Genomic DNA, 13,125 nt, shown 5'->3' with positions numbered 1-13,125 from the left:
GCGCAGGAAGGCGAATTTTATGACAGGCAAATTTCACACGATGAATTTTACCATTTAGTGCGTCAGAGTACCCTTTCGAGTTGGCAAACCGATTGGGACAATGGAAATCTTGGACGGTGGTTACATTCAATTATTCCTAATGTTTCTTCGAGAGCGCGGTTTAAAGGCTTTGACTTAAGTCGTGACTTCATTCGCGTGATGAGTAGACTTATGTCCAACCACTACTCGCTAGATGCTCATCTCAATAGAATAAACCTCGTAGACAGCAACATCTGTCGGTGTGGAAACGGTTACGATGACATCGATCACGCAGTTTGGCAATGTACGGATAATGACGCCGCAAGAGAGCGACTTTTGAATACCCTTGAGGCCCAAGGAAGACAACCCTATGTTCCTATTAGAGACGTGTTGGGAACTCGCGATATCTGCTATATGCAGTCGGTTTATGTGTTTCTTCAAATGTCTAGTATAAGAATTTAATTCCTTTGTCTTTTGTCTCTCTTTAATAGTTTTTGTTTGTCTTGTCTCCCCGTCTCGATGAGTCTCATCGTCGCCCACTGGTCACCATAGCCGGTCGAACTCCAGACAAAACTAGAACCGCACTACCATTCATACTGGCGACAACGCTCTGATGAGACAACGAAACCTTACCCCCAAACTCCTCCCCTGATCCTATCCTTCGACAATGTACCTCTCTAACCTCGAGTAAGCCGCGAGTATTCGGCCCAACTCCTACTAGACATAGAATTAAGTGAATTTTGTTACAAACAAAGAACAATGAACTATCGGCTCCGTAAAGCTAACGCGATTGAGCCTCCCAAATAAACGAACTAGTTAAAAAAAAAATATAAAGTTATTTTATTGTTAAAGTTTTGTTAAATTTAAGTTTAAAATTTAAAGTTAAGTTAATGTTAGCTTAATGTTAGGTTAAAGTTATGTTAAGTTTAAGTTAAAATTAAGTTAAAGTTTAGCTAAAGTTATGTTAATGATAAAAATAAGTTAAAGTTTTGTTAAAGTTAAGTTAAAGCTACGTTAGAGTGAAGTTAAAGTTAAAATAATTTTAAACTTAAAGTTATGTTCAAGGTAAAGCTATGTGAAAGCTTAGTTAAAATTAAGTTAAAGTTATGTCAAAATTAAGGTCAAGTTATGTTAATACTTAAGTTAAGTTAAAGTTAATGTTAGGTTAAAGTTATGTTAAAGTTAAGTTAAAATTAAGTTAAAGTTATGATAAAATTAAGTTAATGTTCAGTTAAAGTTCAGTTAAGGTTAAGTTTAAGTTATTTTAGAGCAATTAAACTAACCACTAGAAGCAAGCTAACCCCTTTTAAACTCAATAGTTCCAGCTCGGTCGGTTTCTTTAGGGTGAAATAATAATTATCGGTATTACATAATCTTCTTGCAACCTGTAGGACCATAATATTTACTAGGGAATGTTCAAAGTAAGCGTTTGTAAGTAAAATATCAGGTGAATTAAATGTGGTCATAGTCAAATTTAATATCCTACCAAATTTTGTTTTGAACGAATTTTTCGTTTATAAAGTTTTCAACTAGGCGACCTTTATGAGCTTCAAGTGGAAGCCGAAATCCGCTATTAAGGGGAGGTTTACTTGGATTTGGCTGAAAAACAGTTGAACTTTGGAATTTTTTTTCAGGAGAATGAAAAGACATACGAACTTCCGGTTTCGATAATTATATTTGTACACTATTCCTGAATACTTGAAAATTTTTTGAAGGTAAAAAAACAAAATGGCGGCTCAAAATGGCGGCTCGCGTGGATGAGTGTCAGTCAGGTTTTGCTGCAGAACTTCGAGTGCACACCCTCTGGTGGTGAACTGAAATGAAATTTTTTTATAGTGGTTAAAGTTGATAATATTCCCTATGGCTTATACCTAACTAGAACGAAATCCGACAAAAATTGACCAAATTATGGACATTTGAAAATTTAGTGCTTTTTTTACCCCTTTTTTCTCACTTTGACCTTGCTTAAAAAATAGTTACTAACAATTTTTTTTCATTTTAGGTATAAGCCATACAAAAAATAGTATCCTTCAAAGCGCAATTTTCCGATTGTAAATCGGATCATTTGTTCAAGCCCTATGCTCTAAATTGTTATAAAAAATATGGTTTCGAGAAAAACGCGTTTAATGTTTTTGTAGCGTCCCTCAGCGCGCATGACAAAGGTTCACTCAAAGCGCTATAACTCGCTAAATATGTTTCGGATCGTAAAATCCTTTTGGCCACATATTCCGTGATTGGTCCGAACAGGAGACACTTCTTTTGCTCGAGGGTCTGGAAATGTACAAGGATGATTGGAACAAGGTGTGCGAGCATGTTGGATCGCGTACCCAGGACGAGTGTATTCTGCATTTCCTGAAACTTTCGATAGAGGATCCCTATCTGGAGGATGATAATACGTATCTGGGACCGTTGTCCTACCAGCCGATTCCGTTCAGTAAGGCTGGCAATCCGATTATGTCGACGGTTGCGTTCCTGGCTTCGGTAGTAGATCCGAGGATTTCTGCCAGCACTGCCAAGGCTGCAATGGAAGAGTTTGCCGCTATTAAGGTATGTGATGTATGGGGTTGAAATATTTCGTTACTAATATGTATTCTATTATTGTTACAGGACGAAGTCCCCGCTACGATGATGGATGCCCATCTGAAAAATGTGGAAAAGTTCAGCTTCGGAGGAAAGTTTGATCCGTACGTTGGGTTGGCAACAAGCGGCATTGCCGGTACTGGTCCTTACAAGGATAAGGAAGATGAAGAGAGCAAAGTCCCGGGTGCTCCAGCTACTCCGGGATCCACTGATGTCGAGATGAAGGATGGTTCCAAGAAGGACGACGGTAAGATAGCCTTTATGCTGGAGCGCCATACTGCCGCTGGTTGAAGAGAGGAAATTCAAGAGCTTGGTTGCTCTGCTGGTCGAAACACAGATGAAGAAACTGGAGATCAAGCTACGACACTTTGAAGAGCTCGAAACAACGATGGAGCGAGAGCGGGAAGGTTTGGGATACCAGCGACAGCAGTTGATACAAGAACGGTTGCAGTTCCATTTGGAACAGCTGAAGGCAACGGAGTTCCGTGCTCGACAACAGGCTCATCAGCGATTCCAGCTGGAACAAGGTCAATGGCAGCAGCCTGCGATAGGTGGTGCTCCAGCAGCTGGCGTTACTCCTCCTCAGCAACAGGCCCTAAACTTAAATTAAAGTTCTGTTATAGGTAATTAAAGTTAAGTTAAGTTAACGTTATGTTAAAGTTAAAGTTAAGTTAAAGATAAGTTAAAGTTCTGTTAAAGTTAAGTTAAATTTATGTTATGTTAAAGTTTAAGTTAAGTTAAAGTTAAAGTTAAAATAATTTTAAGGTAAAGTCATGTGAAAGATAAGTTAAAATTAAGTTAAAGTTATGTCAAAATTAAGTAAGGGCTATGTTAAAGCTTAAGTTAAGTTAAAGTTCGGTTAATGTTGGGTTAAAGTTATGTTAAATTTAAGTTAAAATTACTTTAAGGTTATGTTAAAGTTTAGTTAAAGTTATGTTAATTGTTAAAGTTAAGTTAAAGATATGTTAAGTTAATGTTTGGTTATAGTTAATATAAAGTTATTTTCATTCCGTATCGAGCGCTGAGCCAGTTAGCAGCGTCCTGGTCTCTTCATACGACACTCGTTTTTTACCGCGTTTCCATCGCTATCGTTGTTGAAAAAAAGTGTTCAGGTGAATCGCGCACGGTTTTCGGAAGCAGCTATCGTAAGCTGAGTCTTACGTATAGACTGTTCACCTTTACCCCAGTGATCGATCATCATCAAATCATCACCACCATCATCGCATCATCTCCGTCAATAGCCGCAGCGTAGCAGCAGCAAACGGAATACCTAGCTGCACCGTCCATTGCCTCCCTATTGTAGTTTTGTTTTGCCTCGTGGCGCGTGGTTCTGTCTCTCACCCCTGGTAAGGGAGTATGGTTCATAGTGAGACAACTTGTTGCAACTAGATAAAAGTTTTTTTTTTCGATTTTTTTTCGCTTTAATTTGCTTGTACGCCGTGCAAAAAAATTTAATTACTAGTAATTAAAATTAATAAATTGGAGAAGGTTTTTATTTTTTTTTCCTTCTTAAGCGGTTGCACACCGCTTTTGCGCAACACTTATGGCATCTTCCGATGCCAACGTTGCGCGAACTAGGTATTACCAACCACTTTCGAAAGGACCATGGGTTGTCTTTTTTCGGCCTAAAAATAAACCCTTGAAAACTCTCGATATTTTGAGAGACTTGCTGCGTAAGTATCCTGGAATCTTGGTACATAAGGAGAGATTCATCAAACTGCGTGTAGAAGCACCGAATTATGATGTAGCAAATAAAATTGCTGATCACGAGTTGTTTAGTGTTGAGTACAACATCTACATCCCTTCTCGAGATGTGGAGATAGAAGGCGTGGTCTCCGACGCGAGTCTGTCTGTCGAGGACTTGAAACGTGCCTCGGGTTGTTTTAAAAACAGAAAAGTCACAAGCGAGCTTGTAAAGATACTGGATGTAAGGCAACTGCATTCAGTGTCTTTACAAGATGGCAAGAAAGTCTATCAGCATTCAGACTCGTTTCGGGTGACTTTCGCTGGTTCAGTTCTCCCAAACTTTGTCAAAGTTGATGGTGCTTTTTTCCGGTGCGGTTGTTTGTACAGAGGGTTTATAACTGTACCAACTGCAAAAGGCTAGGACACTCGGCCAGCCATTGCGGCAACAAAACTCGTTGTGGCAAATGTGGTGAAAACCACAAAGAGGATTCTTGCCACAAAGAATCAGTAAAATGCGCGTACTGTGGCGAGAATCCTCACCCCTTGCAGGAGTGCCCGATGTACAAGCAGCACCCCGATAAAGTGCAGCGTTCAATCTCAGGACGCTCCAAGCAGATATATGCTCAAATGGTGAAGGCTGCATCAGCCGTCCAAGATGCAAACCAATTTTCGATTTTGTCAGCTGAAGAATCGGACTCTGACTCATCCGATGAAGGTGATTCTACGGTGATACACGCACCTTCAAAAATGGACGGATCCTCAAAAAGAAAATGCCCCTCCCCGAAAGTGCGCCGTAAGAAAACTAAAGTCACCTCCAGAAGATTGGCAAATTCCCAGGGTAATGGGGATGAAAAAACGAAACCGAAGGCTCCTGCTGAACCAATCCCTGGATGCAGCAGGAATTTTCCACCATTGCCCAAAAAAAATAAGAAAAATAATAAAGCTGCTCCTCTACCTTCTCAAAAGAAATCCAAGTCCGAACGAGGTTTGCTAGCTTTTTCGGACATTGTGGAATTCATATTAAATATGTTCAACATACAAGACCCTCTTAGAAGCTTAGTTTCTGCCTTGCTTCCAACATTAGAATCATATCTTAAGCAATTGACTGTTTCATGGCCCCTCCTTGCATCAATCATATCTTTCGATGGATAATTCGTCGAACGAGGTTGAAGATATGAGTGCTACAGTGGAACTGCCGTAGTCTAGTGCCTAAACTAGACTCGTTCAAATTTTTACTTCACAATTCTGATTGTGATATATTTGCTCTCTGTGAAACATGGCTTTCTTCCGATGAAGAACTCAACTTCCACGATTTTAACATTATACGCCTGGATAGAGACGATTCTTATGGAGGAGTACTTTTAGGGATCAAAAAGTGCTACCCTTTCTACAAAATTTCCCTTCCTGCTCTATCAGGCGTCGAAATCGTCGCTTGCCAAATAAATGTGAAGAACAAAGACCTTTGCATAGCTTCAGTTTATGTTCCACCAAGAACCTCCATTAGCCGTAGTCAACTCTGGAATCTAGTTTCGATTCTTCCATCCCCAGTATTAATTCTGGGTGATATGAACTCCCATGGTACTGGGTGGGGCTATTTTTTACGATTTATGCGACGATTTCAACTTGACTATTTTGAACACTGGTGAAGCGACACGTATAGCAAAACCTCCGGCTCGAGAAAGCCGACTCGACATATCTTTGTGTTCAAGATCGCTATCATTGGATTGTCAGTGGAAGGTTATCAATGATCTCCATGGTAGCGATCACTTGCCAATCATCATTTCAATTAAGTGTGCCCCTCACTCTGCAGAACCATCTCGAGTTCCATTTGATCTTACTAGGAACATAGATTGGCATAAATATGCAACGGCGGTGACAATCGGTGCCGAATCAATAGATACGCTTCCACCATTGGAAGAATATCGATTCCTCGCCGATTTGATTTACAAAAGTTCACTGGAAGCACAAAAAAGAAAAGTTCCAAGTGCGCCCTTCAAAAGGAGACCAGCCACACCTGGATGGGACGAAGAATGCACAAAATTGTATGTAGAAAAATCTGATGCTTTCAAAGCTTTTCGTAGACACAAAACCTCCACATACTTCGAGGAATATTCAAAGCTTGAGACAAAGCTGAAACAATTAATCAAAGCAAAAAAACGCGGTTATTGGCGCAATTTCGTCGAGGGACTCTCACGAGAAACCTCAATGACCACCTTGTGGAGGGTGGCTCGCAACATGCGTAACCGCGCATCTTCTAATGAGAGTGAAGAATACTCTAACCGATGGATATTCGATTTCGCTAAAAAGGTCTGTCCGGACTAAGTTCCAGCACAACACATTCTTCGAGAAGCGTCTCCGAGCGGCAGCTCTCTGGATAGACCATTCACAATGCTGGAATTCTCTATGGCTCTTCTTTCATCGAACAACTCCTCACCGGGAAGCGATATGATTAAATTCAATCTTCTGAAAAATCTCCCAGATATCGCTAAAAGACGCTTGCTAGACTTATTCAATTCCTTACTAGAAAACAACATTATACCACCTGAATGGAGACAGGTCAAAGTAATAGCCATTCGAAAACCTGGCAAACCAGCGTCTGACCATAACTCATACCGCCCGATTGCGATGCTTTCGTGCATTACCACAGGCCTGTGGACTTGGAGACATACTTCAAGTCCCTGCGTACATCGTACGGGTTAGGCAAAAATGTGCGTCTATCTTGAAAAACTGTCGCATTAATGGCCCTTCGCTCATTTTCTAACGGAACTATCCACCTACCCTCTTCTAAAGATCATTCTCTAGCTAATAAATCATCACACTAAAGCTTCATGTTAGCATTTCCAAGCAACTCTGAAAATCGTTAACTTCGCGTATGAAGTAACATAAAAACACTTTGAATGCCATATTACGTATTTGAAGCAAAAATGTCAGCAGAGGATCAACTTTCTCCGTTCAATTTGCGGCACATGGTGGGGTTCTCATCCGGGACGCTTTATAAAACAACTATTCTCTCTGTTCTAGAGTACGGCTCTTTCTGCTTTCTCTCGGCAAGAAAATGTCACCTAATAAAATTGGAACGAATGCAATATCGTTGTCTGCGTATTGCTCTTGGCTGTATGCACTCAACGCATAACATGAGTCTCGAGGTTCTGGCAGGAGTAACACCCCTCCAGAACCGTTTCTGGGAGCTCTCTCTCAGAATACTAATCAAATGCGGAGTGACGAACACACTTATAATTGCAAATTTTGAAGAAATTCTTGGGCTGAGGCTGAATTCACAATCTCGATTTATGAGAATCTACCACCACTACATATCGTCGGATATGTGTCTTCCTTGTTATACTCCAGACCGTGCTCACTTCACCAATCGCAGTTCCTCAATTGAATATAATCTGTCCATGAAACAAGTGATTAACGGGATTCCAGATCAACTTCGAACTATTATTATCCCGCGTATTTTTACTGAAAAGTACCAACACGTCAATTGCGTAAACAGATATTTTACAGACGGGTCTCGTCTCAGTGGATCCACTGGCTTCGGTGTCTTCAATGAAAACTCTAGCGCCTTCCGCAAACTCCAGGAACCTTGTTCCGTTTTTGTTGCTGAGCTGGCAGCAATCAACTTCGCATTGGGGATGATTTCCAACATGCCCGCAGACCATTACTTCATCTTCTCGGATAGTCTCAGTTCGATTGAGGCTATTCGGTCGATGAAACCAAGTAGGCACTCATCTTATTTCCTTTCAAAGGTAAGGGAGCAGATGATTGTACTGGTCGAAAGATCATATATGATTACCTTTGTATGGGTCCCATCACATTGCTCAATCCCAGGCAATGAGAAGGCGGACTCTCTCGCAAAGGTGGGCGCGCAGGAAGGCGAATTTTATGACAGGCAAATTTCACACGATGAATTTTACCATTTAGTGCGTCAGAGTACCCTTTCGAGTTGGCAAACCGATTGGGACAATGGAAATCTTGGACGGTGGTTACATTCAATTATTCCTAATGTTTCTTCGAGAGCGCGGTTTAAAGGCTTGGACTTAAGTCGTGACTTCATTCGCGTGATGAGTAGACTTATGTCCAACCACTACTCGCTAGATGCTCATCTCAATAGAATAAACCTCGTAGACAGCAACATCTGTCGGTGTGGAAACGGTTACGATGACATCGATCACGCAGTTTGGCAATGTACGGATAATGACGCCGCAAGAGAGCGACTTTTGAATACCCTTGAGGCCCAAGGAAGACAACCCTATGTTCCTATTAGAGACGTGTTGGGAACTCGCGATATCTGCTATATGCAGTCGGTTTATGTGTTTCTTCAAATGTCTAGTATAAGAATTTAATTCCTTTGTCTTTTGTCTCTCTTTAATAGTTTTTGTTTGTCTTGTCTCCCCGTCTCGATGAGTCTCATCGTCGCCCACTGGTCACCATAGCCGGTCGAACTCCAGACAAAACTAGAACCGCACTACCATTCATACTGGCGACAACGCTCTGATGAGACAACGAAACCTTACCCCCAAACTCCTCCCCTGATCCTATCCTTCGACAATGTACCTCTCTAACCTCGAGTAAGCCGCGAGTATTCGGCCCAACTCCTACTAGACATAGAATTAAGTGAATTTTGTTACAAACAAAGAACAATGAACTATCGGCTCCGTAAAGCTAACGCGATTGAGCCTCCCAAATAAACGAACTAGTTAAAAAAAAAATATAAAGTTATTTTATTGTTAAAGTTTTGTTAAATTTAAGTTTAAAATTTAAAGTTAAGTTAATGTTAGCTTAATGTTAGGTTAAAGTTATGTTAAGTTTAAGTTAAAATTAAGTTAAAGTTTAGCTAAAGTTATGTTAATGATAAAAATAAGTTAAAGTTTTGTTAAAGTTAAGTTAAAGCTACGTTAGAGTGAAGTTAAAGTTAAAATAATTTTAAAGTTAAAGTTATGTTCAAGGTAAAGCTATGTGAAAGCTTAGTTAAAATTAAGTTAAAGTTATGTCAAAATTAAGGTCAAGTTATGTTAATACTTAAGTTAAGTTAAAGTTAATGTTAGGTTAAAGTTATGTTAAAGTTAAGTTAAAATTAAGTTAAAGTTATGATAAAATTAAGTTAATGTTCAGTTAAAGTTCAGTTAAGGTTAAGTTTAAGTTATTTTAGAGCAATTAAACTAACCACTAGAAGCAAGCTAACCCCTTTTAAACTCAATAGTTCCAGCTCGGTCGGTTTCTTTAGGGTGAAATAATAATTATCGGTATTACATAATCTTCTTGCAACCTGTAGGACCATAATATTTACTAGGGAATGTTCAAAGTAAGCGTTTGTAAGTAAAATATCAGGTGAATTAAATGTGGTCATAGTCAAATTTAATATCCTACCAAATTTTGTTTTGAACGAATTTTTCGTTTATAAAGTTTTCAACTAGGCGACCTTTATGAGCTTCAAGTGGAAGCCGAAATCCGCTTTTAAGGGGAGGTTTACTTGGATTTGGCTGAAAAACAGTTGAACTTTGGAATTTTTTTTCAGGAGAATGAAAAGACATACGAACTTCCGGTTTCGATAATTATATTTGTACACTATTCCTGAATACTTGAAAATTTTTTGAAGGTAAAAAAACAAAATGGCGGCTCAAAATGGCGGCTCGCGTGGATGAGTGTCAGTCAGGTTTTGCTGCAGAACTTCGAGTGCACACCCTCTGGTGGTGAACTGAAATGAAATTTTTTTATAGTGGTTAAAGTTGATAATATTCCCTATGGCTTATACCTAACTAGAACGAAATCCGACAAAAATTGACCAAATTATGGACATTTGAAAATTTAGTGCTTTTTTTACCCCTTTTTTCTCACTTTGACCTTGCTTAAAAAATAGTTACTAACAATTTTTTTTCATTTTAGGTATAAGCCATACAAAAAATAGTATCCTTCAAAGCGCAATTTTCCGATTGTAAATCGGATCATTTGTTCAAGCCCTATGCTCTAAATTGTTATAAAAAATATGGTTTCGAGAAAAACGCGTTTAATGTTTTTGTAGCGTCCCTCAGTGCGCATGACAAAGGTTCACTCAAAGCGCTATAACTCGCTAAATATGTTTCGGATCGTAAAATCCTTTTGGCCACATATTCTACACACTTGTAGCTTTCATTTTATGCAAAAAAAAATCAATTTTTCTTGAAAAATCCAAGTAAACCTCCCCTTAAGCTACGGATGCTATAAGACGAGGCTCTCCGGATCCCAACAGCTTAAATGTCCGTTGTCATTATCACACGATACAGATCCTAGTGGGTGAAAACTATACTAATAACACGGTAGTCATTTACAGATCTAATCGATAAATTGGTCGAGCAATGGTCGAAAGGTTTCAATGTCCATCAGTATGGATTTTTCCTGGAACTGTAGCAACGAATCACGCTTTAATCGGTCAGTGGCGTGCAGCTAATGCTGTAATAGAATAAATGTTTATATCGTATTATGCGTAAAAAAATCTACCCAAAATCAGCTATGATTTGAATCCACACGTCAGATAAACAAACTACTGAAATTTGTCTAGCAACCGAGCAAACATACCTAGATACCTATTTCTAAAGTATTTCTTAAGTATTTATAAATATAATAAGTATATCGATAGAAATACAAAGTTTAGAGTTGGATGTCCCTAGCTAATATGGGTTGATTTATCTAAAGGTATATGAAATGTCTTGAAATTATTTGAAATTCCTTGAAGTACTACCGGTTTCTAAACGAACTAGCTAGGGACATCCAACTCTAAACTGAGGACCAGTTTAGTTTCCCTGAAGATCTGTGAACATCTATAAAGTACTGATTATTTCGCTAAATGACGACAAACATTGCTGTAGTTCTGTAAATTACTCAGAAGATCTACGAACTTCCCTGATTTTCTTTCTGAAGATTTCCGAACTTACCTGAAGTTTTCTGTACTTCCCCGAAGTTTTTAAACTTCCCTGAAGTTTTTTTGAATTTCCCTGATGTTCTGCTAATTTATCTGAAGATCTACGATCTTCGGTGTAGTAAGGTATTCAAAACAATTTCTGATTATTCTGTGTTCTGAAGAAATTTTCAAACGACTTCAATTCAATTTTTGATCAGATGTTGGTCCTCAGAATAATTCCTGATCAACATGACCTGTTCGAAGAATATCTCAAGATTTTAATTTCTAATCCTTATCAACCTGACCACTTCGAATATTTTCGAAACTACTTTATTTGAATTTCTGATCAGTTGTAGGCCTTAAAATTAATTCCTGCTTCTTTTGATCTCTTGTAATATCCGAAAAGTTTCCGAATTTCCCTGAAAATGTACTGTACCGCTATACCGCTGTCCTGGTGTCATTGGATTTGACCCTTTACCTGGCTTTCAAAGACAACAATGACTCAATGATATTATCGGTTCAAACTATGCGTATTGATAAGTTTTCTGAAAATATTTGGATCTAGGTGCATAGTTTGCTTTGATAGTCTTTCACAGTTTCTCTAGAATTATCTAGTCTTAGCTCAATAGACTTTAAAAGCTGTGTTTTACTTATTTTGCCTTTTTCAGCCGCTCATCTAAATATTTACTGCAAAATCCTTGGACTCAAGGGCCAGGACCCACGGAAGTGCTTCTTTTCGAAGGAATACATGACACCACCAAAGCAACCAAGGAAGTCATCAATCACCACCAACTGAACGACAACGAGTTTCGACACATGGACGGAGCATTTGTGTTTTGATAAAGTTTGCAAATTATTGTGGTATTTCCCTCAAGTTTCACGCAGCGACCAGTTTTCACTCTGACACAGAAGCCTTAAGGATAACCCACATTAGATCCGCTTGCGTTGCGTTGACGTAAATTTGATAGTTAGACAATATATTTAGCTGTACTTTACTGCACCGCGTCAGATCCGGATCTAATGTGGGTGGCCCTGTAGATTTGGAAACTTGATCATGTAAACGCTAGGCATCATTGTCTGGTAGTTCGTTCAAAAATGATACATCAATCGTCAAGCTCGCTGTAACGTCATCTAGTGCCTCGTCATCCACGAATTGGCGCCTATGTCAGCAGTCTAATAACTCTTAGCGCGCTGATGGCATGGTTCCAATGCCGCATAAAGAGTTGCTGCAATGATATTAGGTTAGCTAAGGTCAGTTAACTGACTGGTGGGGAACGGTAGTTTTAGCATTGACTATTATGTATGCATTTCTACGACGGTATCTAACAACAATGATGCGTACTGTTTACAAAATCATGTTTGTAATTCTAATGAGTTGCATAATTGAAAGCATTTGAAAAAGTTAGATTCTAATGTTTTGCACAGTTGAAAACTTCAGAAATCAATTAAATCTGGGTACAATTGAAAGCATCCGAAAATTTATTGATTCTAATATTTTGTACAACTGTAAACATTAGAAAGCATCCGTATTTGAAAACATCTGAAAAACGTTTAGTTCTAACGTTTAGTACATTTAAAAACATCAGATAACAACAGGCTCTAGGTACAATTGAAAACAGCCGAAAAAAGTTTTGTTTGTACATCTAAAAACATCCCAAAAACGTTTGCTTCTAATTTCAAACGATTGAAATTCTTGAAGTCAAAACAACATTAGAATAGATGGATGTGAAAATACCCATATTGATGGGTATTTGATACTTTTTCTTAAACCGGAAGCCACAAACTTGGATTTCTGGCCTCTAGACGTCATTACTATTCCAAGAATACCCATATTGATGGGTATTTGACAGAATTTTCTATTTTTCTGTAATTGGAAGCCACCATCTTTGATTTCAAAATGGCGTCGGTTATCGATTTTCGGTCTCTAGACAAAACCCTGATTCCAAAAATATTCCAAATTCCGT

The 13,125-nt window shown here is 38.7% G+C and overlaps 1 protein-coding gene across 1 annotated transcript; it reads left to right on the top strand.

Annotated features, from left to right (window-relative positions):
- The first annotated feature begins 2,252 nt into the window (after positions 1–2,252).
- Positions 2,253–3,184, top strand: LOC135715362 (SWI/SNF complex subunit SMARCC1-like). The gene is made up of 2 exons (XM_065238676.1): positions 2,253–2,565; positions 2,626–3,184. The coding sequence occupies exons 1-2, from the start codon at positions 2,296–2,298 to the stop codon at positions 2,887–2,889; spliced, it is 534 nt and encodes a 177-aa protein (XP_065094748.1). The 5' UTR covers positions 2,253–2,295; the 3' UTR covers positions 2,890–3,184.
- Positions 3,185–13,125: the final 9,941 nt, after the last annotated feature.

This window comes from Ochlerotatus camptorhynchus, unplaced genomic scaffold, assembly GCF_037179485.1.
Source record: "Ochlerotatus camptorhynchus isolate MF236.1 unplaced genomic scaffold, CSIRO-AGI_Acam_v1.1 ptg000876l, whole genome shotgun sequence".
Classification (NCBI taxonomy): domain Eukaryota; kingdom Metazoa; phylum Arthropoda; class Insecta; order Diptera; family Culicidae; genus Ochlerotatus; species Ochlerotatus camptorhynchus.
This window is presented reverse-complemented; position numbering and strand designations above follow the sequence as displayed.